The sequence below is a fragment of the Ceratotherium simum genome, chromosome 35, assembly GCF_057802395.1.
Source record: "Ceratotherium simum simum isolate JZ-2026a chromosome 35, ASM5780239v1, whole genome shotgun sequence".
Classification (NCBI taxonomy): domain Eukaryota; kingdom Metazoa; phylum Chordata; class Mammalia; order Perissodactyla; family Rhinocerotidae; genus Ceratotherium; species Ceratotherium simum.
The window spans coordinates 30,484,525-30,498,434 of NC_141934.1; the positions used below are offsets into that span (position 1 = coordinate 30,484,525).

General features: G+C 56.8%; 1 protein-coding gene across 5 annotated transcripts in view; it reads left to right on the forward strand.

The window, feature by feature from the left end:
• ADGRD1 (adhesion G protein-coupled receptor D1) overlaps positions 1-13,910 on the forward strand; it is a 161,018-nt gene that overhangs the window by 126,739 nt on the left and 20,369 nt on the right. For 3 of the 5 annotated variants that reach the window (XR_015549832.1, XM_087423472.1, XM_087423473.1), the window contains 4 exons: positions 2,377-2,480; positions 4,113-4,224; positions 6,720-6,873; positions 12,212-12,278. Coding sequence is in view for 4 of the 5 variants with exons in the window: in XM_087423472.1 (XP_087279598.1) it covers positions 2,377-2,480; positions 4,113-4,224; positions 6,720-6,873; positions 12,212-12,278 (437 nt within the window). In the remaining variant the exon portion in view is untranslated. Of the gene's footprint in view, positions 1-2,376; positions 2,481-4,112; positions 4,225-6,719; positions 6,874-8,132; positions 8,599-12,211; positions 12,279-13,034; positions 13,394-13,910 lie in introns of those variants that run through there. The other 2 variants (XM_087423474.1, XM_087423475.1) reach the window with 2 other exon arrangements.

Genomic DNA, 13,910 nt, shown 5'->3' on the forward strand with positions numbered 1-13,910 from the left:
AGGGAGAGGTCTTCCCAGTGACACTGGGGTGAAGATGTCCTTGGAGCCAAGCCAGCTCTGGGACACAAGCACTGTGTAATCCTTCATGTGCTGACACTTCCATTGGTTCAATTTAGTGAGTGCCGCAGAGGTGCACCTCTGCTTCCAAGAACAGTGGATGGTCTGCTGATGCCCATAAACTCTTGTAAATCATAGTCTCTACCTCTCTAGGCAGAGATCATTGTAATGGTGACAACAAGACTTTTCAATTGTCTTATGAGACACAAAGAAAGATTACATGTTCAGTATAATATTAGCGTTTCCTGTATTTGGTTTTAGTCTCAGTTTCTGGAAGATGTCACTTCCTCTATAACAGCACTTCCAAAACTATGTCTCTATAGGTATTCTCTTCTTCTCCTCCCTCAAAGAGTTTGAGAAATGCCAAGTTTAACATGGTTAAATATATATATTTTTTTACCTGCAGGATTTCTCAGAAGTCTTAAGTTGCTTATATTGACCAAAATTCTTTAAAGGGGGATAGAGAAAGCAGCTTTCTCTAAACTTATCTGAAACCAGAAACATCCTTTCACAGAAGACCTGCTAACTGCATCTTGCAGGAGCTGGAGTGTCAAACAATACAGTGTGCAAATGTGGCTCTAGGACTGTATTTCCAGTCGCCCACCCAGGGCACTCGATGAATCAGAATACCTCTTGGCCTGTCTATCTGCAGACAGAGAAGTTTGGGGTTCAGATCTTGGGATGTCTCCAAGGAAGTTTCTGTAGGAACACACTGGTGGCCCCACCTGTCTAGGGAACTTGTTTTGGTAAACAGTTAGACACAGGCGGTGACTAACAAGGGCCCACCCCCTTCCGCATCTAGGGCTGCTGGATCCAGGCTTCTTCCCCTTTCTCCACTCAGTCAATCTATAAAGTGTTTCATAGCCCCAGCATGGGTTACTGGCAGTGACCCACATATGTGAAAGCAGTAAAACCCACAGAGTTATCTGTCATCAGGCACAGTCCCGCTGGCTCCCAAATTGCTCCCCAGGATCCACGGACATTTCCTGGGCTCTGGAATTGGGGCCTCCTGGGTCTGGAGCATTTCCGCTGTCATTGCCAACAGCACTTTTAGAGATCTCAGAGTTGCCTCTTTTTTTTTTTTTTGCTGAGGAAGATTCACCCTGAGCTAACATCCACGGCCAATCTTCCTCTTCTTGTGTGTGAGTCACCACCACAGCATGGCCACTGACAGACGAGTGGTGTAGGTCTGCACCCAGGAACTGAACCTGAGTTGTCAAAGTGGAGCACACCAAACTTGACCACTAGGCCACTGGGGCTGGCCCAGAGTTGCATCTTTTTGTTGCTGATTATGTCCCAGTGAACAAGGGAGAAGGCAATGTAGGTGTCCTGGCCAAAGTTGGAAGGACCTTGGTGTCTGGTGTCTGGTGCAGGACATGGACATCACCGATGCAGAGCGAGCTCCAGGCTGGGTCTTGGGTGCAGACCTAGCCATAAACCATAGCAGGAAGCACCTCGAGGCAACCTCTGCAGGAACGGGCTCTGGGAAGCTGGTCTCCGAGGCGTGTGGTTTAGGGAGCACAGAGCCTCCTGGAGCACAGGGTCAAACATGTCTGACCTTGAGACGCCAGCTCCTGGAGCCCAGGGAGCCACCCTTTCAGGTTGTGCTGTGGGGTGAGCTTGCGGCTTTTGTTACGGCCCTCTGTGCCTCTGCAGGCGCTTGATCTACCCGTCTGGTTTACGCTCTGCTCGAGGACGACAGGGACGATAGCAAACTCTGACACACACTCTCACACGCTGCATCTTGTGTCCCTGGCCCTGCTCCAAGCACTTCACATACGTCAATTCACTGAATCCTCACAGCGTCAGTGAGTCACTGTCCCAGGTCATCAGCTGGGGCGTGGTCATGCTGGGACTTGAACCTGGGCATATGGGTCCGGGGTCTGGCTTCTTAAGCAAACTCTGCAGCTGTGGATGTCGCAGTCTAGACACGGGGCACGGGGCACGGCCGGCCGTGGTGGATGTGGGGGAAGGCTGCCTGTTAGGAAGGGAGGGCGTTAGGCAGTAGCAGCGTCGAGGTGAGTGAGGGGAGGAATCTGAGTGGTGGTGGAGCCATCGGGAGCATTTGAAATGTACAAAACCAAGGGCTAGTTCCAAAGGACTGGACCTCTGTCGTGCTAACCGCAGGGCCTTTGGGGTGGACGCAGGACTTGGTGGTCACCACCACATCCACGATGGGACAGTGGCAGCCCAATACTCAGCTGTGCATTGGCCCTGTCCAGCTGGAAGTGCCCATCCGGTCTGGGCCACACCAATCTCAGGGCCAGTGCCCCTCCAGGACCTGACGGCCGCTGACCCCCCTACTCTGCTTCCCCGCAGCTCACGCGCGGACACCAGGTGGCGCTCTCGTCCATCAGTTACATCGGCTGCTCCGTGTCCGTGCTCTGCCTGGCCGTCACGCTGGTCACCTTCGCTGTGCTCTCGTGAGTCATCCTCTGCTCTCCCTGTGTCCCTGGGGAGCTGGCAGCTTCGTGGAAACATTAATGCCACACCTCCCCCTCCTCAATTTCCCTTGTGAGATGGCGATGCTGCCCTATTTAACTCTGCACGTCGTGTGTTACAGCTGGACAGCTGTCGCTCGATTGCTTTTCATTTTGAGACCTGGTGTGCAGGGAGGGGGCTGTGGGGTGCTGGAAAAGAGAGAGGAGAGAGGAGGGCTGTGGAATTGGAGGGCACCCAGCTTTAGCTAAGCTGGAAAGTTCTGGAAAGATCCCCAGCGCACAGAAAGCCCCCAGTTTTCCGGCCTTTTGACTGGCCAGGTGACAGCAGAACTGAGGAGCCCCCCCTCAATGCTATCGAAGTGGCCAGCTCCTGGTGGGGCTGGGCTGGGGGAGGTCCCAGGAGGGACAGCGCTGGAGGGGTGGGAGGGCACCTTCCCAGCAGGGCCGCCCCACTATCCAAGCTGAAGCCACATCTGGTCAGAGCTCAAGGGAGCCTCTGTGGCCCCCTGAGTGGAGGGTGGCAGCCAAGTCCGTCTGTGGCCCTTTCTGACCTGGTACAGAGAGATAACACGAGAGATGTGAGTCTGGGCAGCCAGCTGTGGAGACACTCGCACACCCGTCAGAGGGGCGTGTTACTCTCCCCTGGGGGCGCTGGGGTGCTGGGGAGTTTGTCTCCCCCTTCCACCTTCCTCTGCTGGGAGATGATGCTTGTGGGGGTTCCTCCTGGAGCCCAGCGCCTTCCTCACCTGCTCTGGTGCCCTGAGGACGCCCGTCACCTGGGCGGCTCTGTGACTGGGGGTGCTGAGCTTGGTTGGTCGGGGGCTACAGCAAGATCAGCAGGGAGAGACCAGCAGCTTCCCCGGGCCCCTCCCTCCTCTCCTCAGTGCTGTCACCTGGGAACCCAGGAGCTTTGGGGGGCAGGTGTGGGGTGTGCATGGGTCACGTGAGGACTTTCTAGTGGGATCAGAGCCAGGCAGGAGGAGACAGGTGCGGGTTTGGAGGGACCCCAGCCTTATGCTCAGGACATTCATTCTTTGATTCCCTCGCTCCTCAGCAAGCCCACCACATTCTGGCATAGTCCGCTCTGGGACACAGCTGTGCCCAAGACGGATAAGAACATGTCCGGAAGGGGCCAGACAATGAGCAAGGACAGAAAGTCACAAAGACATTCACAGCCCTTAGTGCCCTGAGGTAGCAGTTTAGAGAGCGAGGAGATGGAGCTCCTTCACGTCAGAAGTTCTCTCTAAGGGGAGACGTTTGAGCCACCATGTGGAGACTTTGGAAGAGAGTTTACTGCAGAGGAACAGCTGGTGCAAAGGCCCTGAGGCTGGAGCGTGTTGGGGGCGTCTGAGAACAGAAAAAGGCATCGTGACCAGGAAAGGGCTGAGTCAGAGCAGCAGGCAGGAGTCAGGCTGTGCAGGACTGTGCGGGCTGTCAAGGAGCTGGGTCATGTCCTGGAGCAATAGGGAGCCATTGAGGGTTCACAATTGGGAGTGACAACACCTGGGTGCTCTGTATAAAGACCGCTTTGGCGGCTCTTGGGGGAGTGGTATGGAGCAGCCACGCCTGAGCCGGTGCTGGGCCTGGGCCTCACCCCTGCCTCTCCGCCCTCAGCTCTGTCAGCACCATCCGGAACCAGCGCTACCACATCCACGCCAATCTGTCCTTCGCCGTCCTGGTGGCCCAGGTCCTGCTGCTCATCAGCTTCCGCTTGGAGCCAGGCACGGTGAGTGGCCCTCTGTCCCTCCTCCCTCTCATGTCACCAGGGCAGGCTCCTTCCCCGGCCAGTTTCTTCAACGCAGAACTCAGAGCACGGTCCCCCGGAGAGCCAGGGCTGTGGTTCCTTCAGGAGAGACAGAGCAGATGACGTGCACGAGCCCGTTTCTCTGCTCAGCATCGGTCTCAGTAATGGAGATGCTGCCCATGAGCTGTCAGCTCACTCGGATGAGCCCCGGCTGCGCGCGGGGCGCTGAGCTGAGAGCTTACATAGATCCACAAGCCTAATCCCCAGGGCAGGCCCACGAGGAGGTGCTGGCCTCCTGCTTATGCTTGCAGAGCCGGGGCTGGGGCACGAGGGCTTACGGCCACTCACCCAAGGGGACGACCCTGGTTAGCGGCCAGCCGGGGTCTGACCTCGTGCCATCTTGCTGCAGACTCTGCCCTTCACCCTGCACTGGCAGCGAACAGCCGCACCCCCTCTGCCTGCCAAGGCGGGCCGCTCCTGGCAAAGGGAGTGTGAAGACCCAGACCCGCCTTTCCCCTCTTTGTATCGAGTGGGGGTTCTCGGGGACCTAGGAAGTCTTAGACCTCCCAGGAGGTACTGAGCTCAGACTGAAACGACCCAGGCTTGGGTGACATGGGTCATAAACCCAGTCGATGGGACAGAGAAGCAGACAGTGCCTGCTCCCCCAGGGGGGAAGGAGATGCTGGTTCTGGCGAAGGTTCAGGGGACCGAGCAGGGTAAGCCAGTGGCTTTAGGACACATCAGGATTGGCTAACGTGAGATGAACTCTATCCTGCGCTAGTAAGGGTCAGCAGAGCCTCTTGTCCTCACTGCCAGCAGGGTCCTTGGCCACCACATCCCTGTCCTGGGGCTGCTGCGTAGGGAGAGATCTGCCCTCCTCTGCTACAGGCGCCTCCCTGCAGATTTAGGGGTTCAGGGGAGCGTCTGAGAATTCGGATGTGCCGTGGGCAGATGAGGCGAGCACCAGCCTCACTCTCTCCCATGGGTGCTCTCAAGCTCTGACATGCATCAGCACCTGGGGCTTTCCTTAAAATGCAGATGTGGGTTCAGTAGCTCTGGGTGGGGCCCAGAATCCTGTGTTTCTATCAAGCATTCAGGGGATGCTGATGCTGCCTGTCCAGACCACGCTGTGAAGTCCCACTGCTTGGTGACAGGTCCGGGCACCATAGCCCCAGATGGTGACCCCAGGGACTGGGAGGGCTTCTCCTTCCCAGAGCCGTGTGTGTCTAAAATCCCAGGGCAGGGCTCTGAGTGGTCCTGCTTGGGTGACGGCCCATGGGAGAGGTGGGATCGGCTGTCGGCCGGCGGGAGAGGTAATTGTGGTGGCCCTTCTCACCAGAGCCTGTGTGTGGGGAGGGGCTGCTCCCCACAGGATAGGGGCAACTGGTCCTAGAAGATGCGGGGCCAGGCGGTGTTGGGACACAAAAGTAATAGGTGTGTCCCAAATTAGCATCTAAATTTAACGGATCCCGATGACAAGAAACACAACAGTGCCGCAGCTTGTACGTTTTTCCTCCAGGAATCAACTGACATGGGGGCCATGGGAGGCCAGGACATGGAGCCCCCAGCGGAGATGGTTGCTCCTGATTTTCATGTTCCTTTTCCTCCCTGGGCTCCCGGTTCCCTGGACCTTTTGTCTGAGCTTAGGGACGGGTGGCTGTGGGCTCACAGAGCACAGGGGCATTTCTGATCAGGGCCCCCGGGGGGGATCAGGCCGCATGGCTGAGCCTCTAGGCAGGGCCAGGAGACTAACAGCAGGAGGGAAAGAAGCCCCTTGGAAACTGAACCTGTGAGCTGGGCAGGCCTGACCTCTCGGGCTCATCAGAGGGAAGGCAGGTGGGCCTGGATGTCAGCGCCCAGCAGCCAGAAATAAGGACCTTAGGATAGTTCATGCATCTTTGTTCATTACTCCTGTTGAGACAACTCCAGGGAAGTCCAGTGTCACTGAAAAGCCAGAACCTAGGTGTTTAAGCCATGTCACAGGCTACCCTGTCTCTCGACTTCCTTCCTCTCAAGAGCCCCTCTCCGCAGACGCCTCCCCTCGAGGGGCCAAAGCGGCTTCCACAGCCCCAGGCTCTGGTCCTTGTGTCCAGAGAGAGGAAGGAAACCTGCTCCCTGGTGGCCCCGCCCACCCCAGAACCCACCCCATTGGACCAGGTGGGTCACATGCCAGCCCTTGAGCCAATCCTGCTGCAGGGGTGGGGATATTTATGTTGATTGGCTCGGCCTGATTCCCGACCCTCTCCTGAACCAATCACTGTGCCTAGGAGGGGCCACGGTGCAGTGATTGGCTATTGCCTGAGTCACGTGCTCCACCCAAATCCCTGGGACTAGAGGCGGGAGTCAGTCCCAGGAAGGGAGTGAGGCCTCGTGAGTGTAAGATGCCCCAGAAGTGGATGCGGAGAGGCTGCGACGACCCCAGAGCCCACTGCGCATCCCCAGGGAGGTCTCCCCTCTGCCCTCTGCTCTGACCCTAGACCCCGTGCCGGGTGCTGGCCATGCTCCTGCACTACTTCTTCCTGAGCGCCTTCGCCTGGATGCTGCTGGAAGGGCTCCATCTCTACAGCATGGTGATCAAGGTCTTCGGCTCGGAGGACAGCAAGCATCTCTACTACTATGGGATGGGCTGGGGTAGGTGGGGGGACGCAGATGGGGGGAGGTCGGGTGTGATTTCATCTTCACACACACTCACATGACACTCGCAGAAGACGCCAGGTGCCCTTAGGCTTGAACTTACCCACACTCAAAAAAAATCGCGTCCCGTGGGGAGTGCCTTGGCATTCTCTGTTCTAATGGTCTGCTTCCCCTCCTGGGGAAGCCCCTGAGGCGCTGCTCTGGAGCTGGGGGCAGGGAGGGTGCCCCACTTCTCTTGGCTTGACACACCAGCTTTGGTGCAGGGCAGTGGGCGGGGGAGGCAGCCTCCAACCTCAGCTTGCCTCTCGTAGAGCCTCTGCCCTGTGAGTGCCTGGATGTGAGGGCAGTCAGGGCCCCGGACGCCCAGCCAGTCGCACCTGGGACAGACCCTGTGCGCTGTGGGCTGCGGTTGGATGGAGGAGGGAGCTCTGATCTCTCAGCTGCTCTTACCTGGAATAGGGCTTCTGCAGCACGGAGCTGCAGGGAGTAGAAATGCAGGCCGCCTGCCCGAGAGGCACTGCAGCTCTGGAGTAGGCCCTGGGGAGGGGGCGCCCTGTCTTGCGAGCCACACCTCCACGGAGTGGAGCAGATTGTGGCTCAAGTGTCATAGACTCTGTTCTGACCAAGACTTAGTAGGTTTTCTTGAATAAATTTTTTTTTAACTTTTGCTGTATGCCCTTAGGAAAATTTACAGACTTTAAATTGTTGTTTTTTTAAAGCTGATTTTCACCGGTTATGGTTGTCTCACTGGGGAGTGGTCTGTGGCGCAGTCATGCCATCATTCCGGAAGTCACCTCCCCACTGACTCGGCTGCTTGTTTCAGTTTCTTCTTGCCCATCCAAGGGTCCCGGCCAGCACAGGAGGCCCTGCTTCCTGCCACAGTCTTGGGCTGTAATGGACACCTGATGCCCTTGCCTTTGCTGTAAACCATGAGTCTGACATTAGGGACTGGCCACTTGTTTCTCATTTCCTTAAATAGATTTGATATTCAGAGTCCTCATTGTGTAAGGAGCAGATACACGTTTGTTTTGTGCTTTGCACTGGCTAATGTCATGTATTTGGGGATGCGGTGGAGGTAAATTATGCACCGTGCATGGCTTCCCTGGGGTGGCGGGGGAGGCTCACCTGGTGACAGACATGGAAGGAGGAGGCTCAGCAGCGCCTCCACCTTTGGTGGCCATGCAGGGAGCCCCCTGTGTCCCACTGAGCCGTGTGGGCGGGCTCGTTGTTCCTGATGGGTTTTTTCACACCCGCAGGCCTCTGCCCACCCTGGGCCCTTGGAACGGAAGTCCTCTCCTCTCCTTTCTCCCCTTGGAGAGCCTGATTCAGGCAGAGCCTGCTCCTTCAACCCTTCTGTGACTCCCCGGAGAGGATGGTTGCTCTGCTTATCATTTCCAGCAAGGAGTGACAGGACGATGTGTGACCAGCCACCACTTACTGGTTTCTCTATAGATGTGGTCATACAGTTTAGAGATGTGCATGCACACACACTAGCACAAACACACCATAAGCCACAGCAGAGACGGTTGTAATGAATTAAATGTGTTTGTGGCATCTGTCCGTACAGCGAGAGGAACCCGGTGACGGAGCTGTCTCTGTCGGCCTCAGATGGGGGTGTCTGTCATAATCCAGTCCAATCCAGCCTTGAATGATGTCTTATTTTGTTTGCACAATGTGGAAATAAAAACTGAATTATTTGCCAGTATTTTAAAATTGAGAGATATTACGTAAAATGACAGAGTTCTTTTGAAAAATGAGGTGGTCTGGGAACCCTGAATTTATATTTTTACGTGATGGCGTTGGCTGGGACCGTGTAGTTTCTGATCCCAGCAGAGTCCCTGTAGATCTCAAGTGCGCAGCCTCTGCTGTGCACTCTGCAGACAGAGTGCTGGGCGGCCTTCCTGCAGGCCTGCGACCTCTGTCTCCAGTCAGCTTTCTCTTAATTGATTTCATCAGGGCTTACGAGCTGCATCCTTCTTTCTGATGGGGTTAGCATTTGGGCCTAAGTGAAGACAGTCTGTAGGCAGCCGGGCTCTCAGCCTTCAGTTGTTAATTAAGGAGGAGCTGGAGGCTGCCCCAGGGCCTGGAGGTCACGCTGTGTGGAGAACCCCTCAGAGAGAGGCCGCTTCCCATAGATTGTCACCCTGGTCTTGCTCCGACCCTCACACAGTCTCAGTTTTTGGAAACCTGGGTACTGTTCTGAAGCTGAGCTGGGGGTTGGAGGTGTCAGATCAACAATACACCTCGAGGTTTTGTTGGAAGTCAGGCCCTAGGCCAGGACTCGTGGGGTGAGTGGAGTCTCATCTGTCGGTGTGGGAGCCAGGAGAGGCGAGAGGCGAGGAACACGTGAGAGTTCACATGTTCGTGCAGCAGGGACGAAATTCTGGTCACAGACTCAGAAGTGGAAAAAACATAACTTGCTTTATTTTCCTCTATTACAACTTAATTTCTTTTGTGAGCTCGCACTTGTCTGGGGGTAAAAACTTACCCTAGTTAGTTCTGGGCCCTCCTTTCCCTGAAGCTGCGTTTGTGTTCCGGGAGCTGCCGCAGTGCTCGGGCAGTGTGTCCATCAGAGTGGGCTGGGCAGTGCTGTGATGATATTTATTTCCTGTTTGCACCGTACGTGCCCGGCGGGCCGGTGGCGGCGGGAGGGGCTCTGCTTGTGGCTGTCGCTCAGGAGCCCAGGGTGATGGAGAAGTCACCGCCTCGAGCCAGCGCTGGTTGCTGTAGAGAGAAGAGGGCACGAGAGGACCTGAAAATTAAATACTCAACAGATGGAGGCGTGTGTCGCCTCTGTCCGCAGCTCATGGCCCAACACCCCAGGGTGCAGGAGTGCAGACCTCCCGTGAGCCCAGAGCGAGGTGACTCCCCAGGAGGGCGGCCATTGTCTCCCAGGTTGTCGTCTCTCTGCTCCTGCTCCGTGGAGACATCCCCGCCCCTGTGTCAGGTTTCTTTTTGTCCGTCCTCTCAGGTCTTCGCTCTGTCTGTCCTGGTTAACCTTTCACGGCACACTCTCTCACAGTCGATCTTTACATTCGCCCTCCCTGGGTCTTAGGAGGCAGAAGCCAGGGAAGCGTGGGTCTGGTCCCTCAGAAGGGCCGCTACATTCCAAAGAGAGCTCTTCCTGAATCCATGAATGTCTGCGTGCCAGGGCTGGAGGGACCCCAGTGGTCTGCAGGAGCCCGTGACATGTCTGCATGGGTTATAGGGGATGCGAGTCTCAGATGACAGGACAGTGGAAAAGGGGTCTGAGTTGTTACTAATAGTGAAGATTATTGTGCGGATGAGCTTCCTACCTCGAGCGCCTTGTTAGTCACTCGCATGGCCACATCTCATGTGATCCTCACACCAGCCTGATGAGGAAGGCGCCGTTGTCTCATCTCCGCAGTGAGAACATGGCAGCCCAGAGAGGTTCAGCCGGTTCCCTGAGGCTGCACAGCCGGTCCCAGGTGGCCCTGGGAAAAGAACCAGGTGTCTGGTGGCTCCAGAACCCAGGCTTCTCCCTCTCGCTGTTTTCTCCCTCCTGCTCCCATGCTCCTCATTCTCCCACCTGTGAGCTTTCTCTTTTTAACAACACACACCCTCCCCAGTCTCTGTGGCTCCTGCAGCTTGTTTCAGAGAAAGCAGAGTGGGGCCCGCCCTCTTCCCAGTCAGGCCCTTCTGGTCACTGCCCCATGGGTTGGCCCCTGCTGGACACAGGGGATGACGCAGGGGAAGAAATGGCAAAGGAGCTTCCAGTGTTGCTTTGGGATCGTATGAGAAATGTGTCAGTTGTGAGTGCAGAAAAAATCTTCGACGACTCCATTTAACTTTGGGCAGCAAGAAGATGCCACCCCCTGACTTGAGCCCTTCATCGTGGCCAGGATCAGGGGAAGGGGGGTGCAGGCGTCGGCTCCAAGTGAAGTCCTCGACCACCGATATGAAAACTCATCCTCCAGGGGCCCTCCAATCCTTGCCGCACCTTCCAGAACCCACCAGATGGGCCCTGGGGGCTCCGCCTCGGCCCTGTGGGCCTGTGGGCCTGTGGACCAGCACTCCCAGCAAGGGACGGCGGCCCCGCAGCGTCAGCTCCCCCTGTGCACCGCGGCGCGGGCTTCCCCAGTGGAGCCTGGGCCTCTGGTGGTGGCTGACAGTGTCTAGGCTTGATGTCCCCAAGGCCCCTCATTTCAGGTCCCCTGTGATCGTCCCACCCCAAATGAGCCGGGCAGCGAGGATTCCCCGTGCCATCTGAGGAAACCGAGGCCCCCAGAGAGCGGGCAGCAGGGCCTGGGCCGGATCCCGTGCGCCCTCGTCTGTGTGGTTCTGGGCCCGTCTGGGCAGGAGCACTGCAGCCCGAGGCCTTCGGACCCCAGGGTGGAGCTCTGTCTTCCGTCAGGTTGTGCTCGCACGTGGAAAGCTCGAATGTGACCAAGGGTCCCTGGTGGCAGGCGCATCCTCCCATCTGTCCGCCCCTCCCCAGGGCCGCCTGGTCTGCTTTGTGGGCCTGGTGGCTGTTTTGTCCAGACGTCTGTCATGCATTTAGACTATTTGGACATCAAGACGAAGTGTTTCAGAGATTGGAAGCGCCTTTTCCAGGAGACTATTTAAAACTGACACTCAGAGGGCAGGCGTGGCCGACTGCGCCAGAGGTGGGGGAGCTGCCGCTCTGAGGCGCCCAGGCCTGGAGCCAGGACGAGCTCCCCTCCCTCCTCTGCGCAGAGATGTCCCGGGGCCTGCCGACTCAGTGTGTGCAGTGTGTTGTCACCCTTCCACCCGCCCTTTCAGTCGAGGAATACTCAAAACTCAGCGTCCTTGCCAGGAGCTGTTTCTCAGGAAGCCCTCCTGGAGGGGAGGCTCTGTGGGTGGAATGTGGGGTGGATCCTCTGCTGTCTCTGCTCCCCGGCCCCACCCTGCACTGCAGGGGAGCAGAGGGAGTGGCTGCGCATCCAGGCCGCTGCATCAGACACAGGCCCTGAGGACCCCTCGCTTTCTCTGCAGCCGGAAGTGGGTTGTTTTCAGATCTAGAATCAGATTTATAGCAGATCTGCCTTAAAACTCACGTGTGTGTGGGTGTGAGTGTGTGTATCTCTGTGTTTACACTGTGAGTTCTTGGAAGTACGGGCTGTTCCATGTTGGGCTCATAGCACACGGGTGTTTGTGTGTATCAGGTAGAAAACAAAGAAATGCAACTAGAAGGATGTGCAGCTACAACACACAACTATCCACTGGGGCTTTGGGGGGAAAAATAAATAAAATCTTTAAAAAAAAAAAAAAAAAAAAAAAAAAAAACAAAGAAATGACTAATGAATAAAAGGAGGCGGGAGCTCACGTGACACTCTGCTCTCACTTTGCGCAGGTTTTCCTCTTCTGGTCTGTGTCATTTCAGTATCGTCTGCCGTGGACAGTTACGGAACGAGTGACAAGTAAGTGGCGGGGATACATCCCTCATTTGGCAGGACTCCCATGGGACAGGAGCACGTGAGGCGTCCCCAGGGCCTCGGCCTTTGTCTGGGGAGGGGTCTGTAGGAGGCCACCTTCCCCCAGGCCCTGGCAGTGAGAATGGCCAGATGGGGTGGGCAACAGCCCCCGCCGTGCTCTGGGCTTCTCCCACCTCGGGGCTAGCTGCTGGGGGTCAGAGTGGCTCCAGGAATGGTGAGGCGGCTGGTGGAAGGTTCCAATTGGAGCTTTTCATCCATGTGGCCTTCCTAGACACATAGTCTGATCACCTTTTCAAACCTTTATCCCTTTCCTGGGGTGATCAGCACGTGTGCCAAGTGCACAAAAGTACCCAGTAAATGACAGCCGAGCGAGTACGTGAATGTGGGAGTGCAGCTGCCGGGCCCCAGGCAGGTGGGGCGTTGGCTTCTCCTTGCCTGCGGAGCCGCAGATGGGGCTTGAGATGTTCAAGACCTCATGCCGCCATTTTGAAACTGCAGCTGATGGGCCCATAGCTGAATTAGGAAGGGGATGGGATGGGGTTGTGGGGGCAGGTCAGGTGTTCAAGTTCCAGAAACATAGTTTCCTCTCCTTACGAGAAAATAAGACAGGCTTTCGCTGAAGTGTCTTTAGGAAGCTACCCCGCTCCTCAGCCAAGCTGAGGACCCACTGAGTGAACACATGAAAGGAAACGTCATCGAGAGTGCTTAAGAAGAGACAGTTAAACATTTTTATCCCTTCAGGATGAGATAATGTTTCGGCTGAATTGCTGAACTGAGAAGCGTGTAGCCTTCTCCACTTTAGTGCAACAGTGTACTGAGACGAAGCGTTTAAAGAAGGTTTGTCTGAGCCCATATTGAAACAAGCGTGATTAAGCAGCCATTGTTCCGGCTCGTTCCTTCCAGTCTGGGATGGTTGTAGAAGCTGAGGCACTAATTAAAGAAGGAACCTCTTCTCAGACAGTCTCAGTGGCGTTGGTTCCGCTTTGTCCCCACCGGAGCCGCGGGGCCTCCCACTGCTCTGTGTCCGGGGTCTGCGTCTGTGTCCCCCTCTCCGCTCCAGGCCTGAGGGCGAGGCCACCCCGCGCTGTGTCCGGGGTCTGCGTCTGTGTCCCCCTCTCCGCTCCAGGCCTGAGGGCGAGGCCGCCCGCGCAGGCTCAGGAGGCCGTGGAGCTCCGAAGAGGACAGATTCGGGGTCCTCCTGGACTCAAAGTTCTGCGGGAAAATGTTGGAAGCACAGCTTTCTCTCTGCAGTCGTCCTGCCCTCGCCCTCGAGGGAGCCGGGGTGTGGAGGGAGCTCTGCGGAGGCGCCGCTCAGGCCCGCTGTGCGCTTCCATTGTAATGCTGCGTCCTCGTTGGCGTGTCTTCCCTCCCTGCTCTGGGCCTGCGGACACCACGAACATCTCCCAGGCACCCTCACCTGTTTCAGGGCATCTAGTGTCTCCTGGTCCAGGAGGTCTCGGGGGGAATGGGGGCAGGAAGGTGGACACCTGGCGAGTGGACTTGGGTCCCCTGATCTCTCTGGGCCTCGGTCTCCTCATCTGCAGGGGGCAGTCATCAGAGCGCCTGCTCAGTGGGCACCGTGAGGTTGTGAGGTGCTGCAGCCCGTAGGGTTGTGAG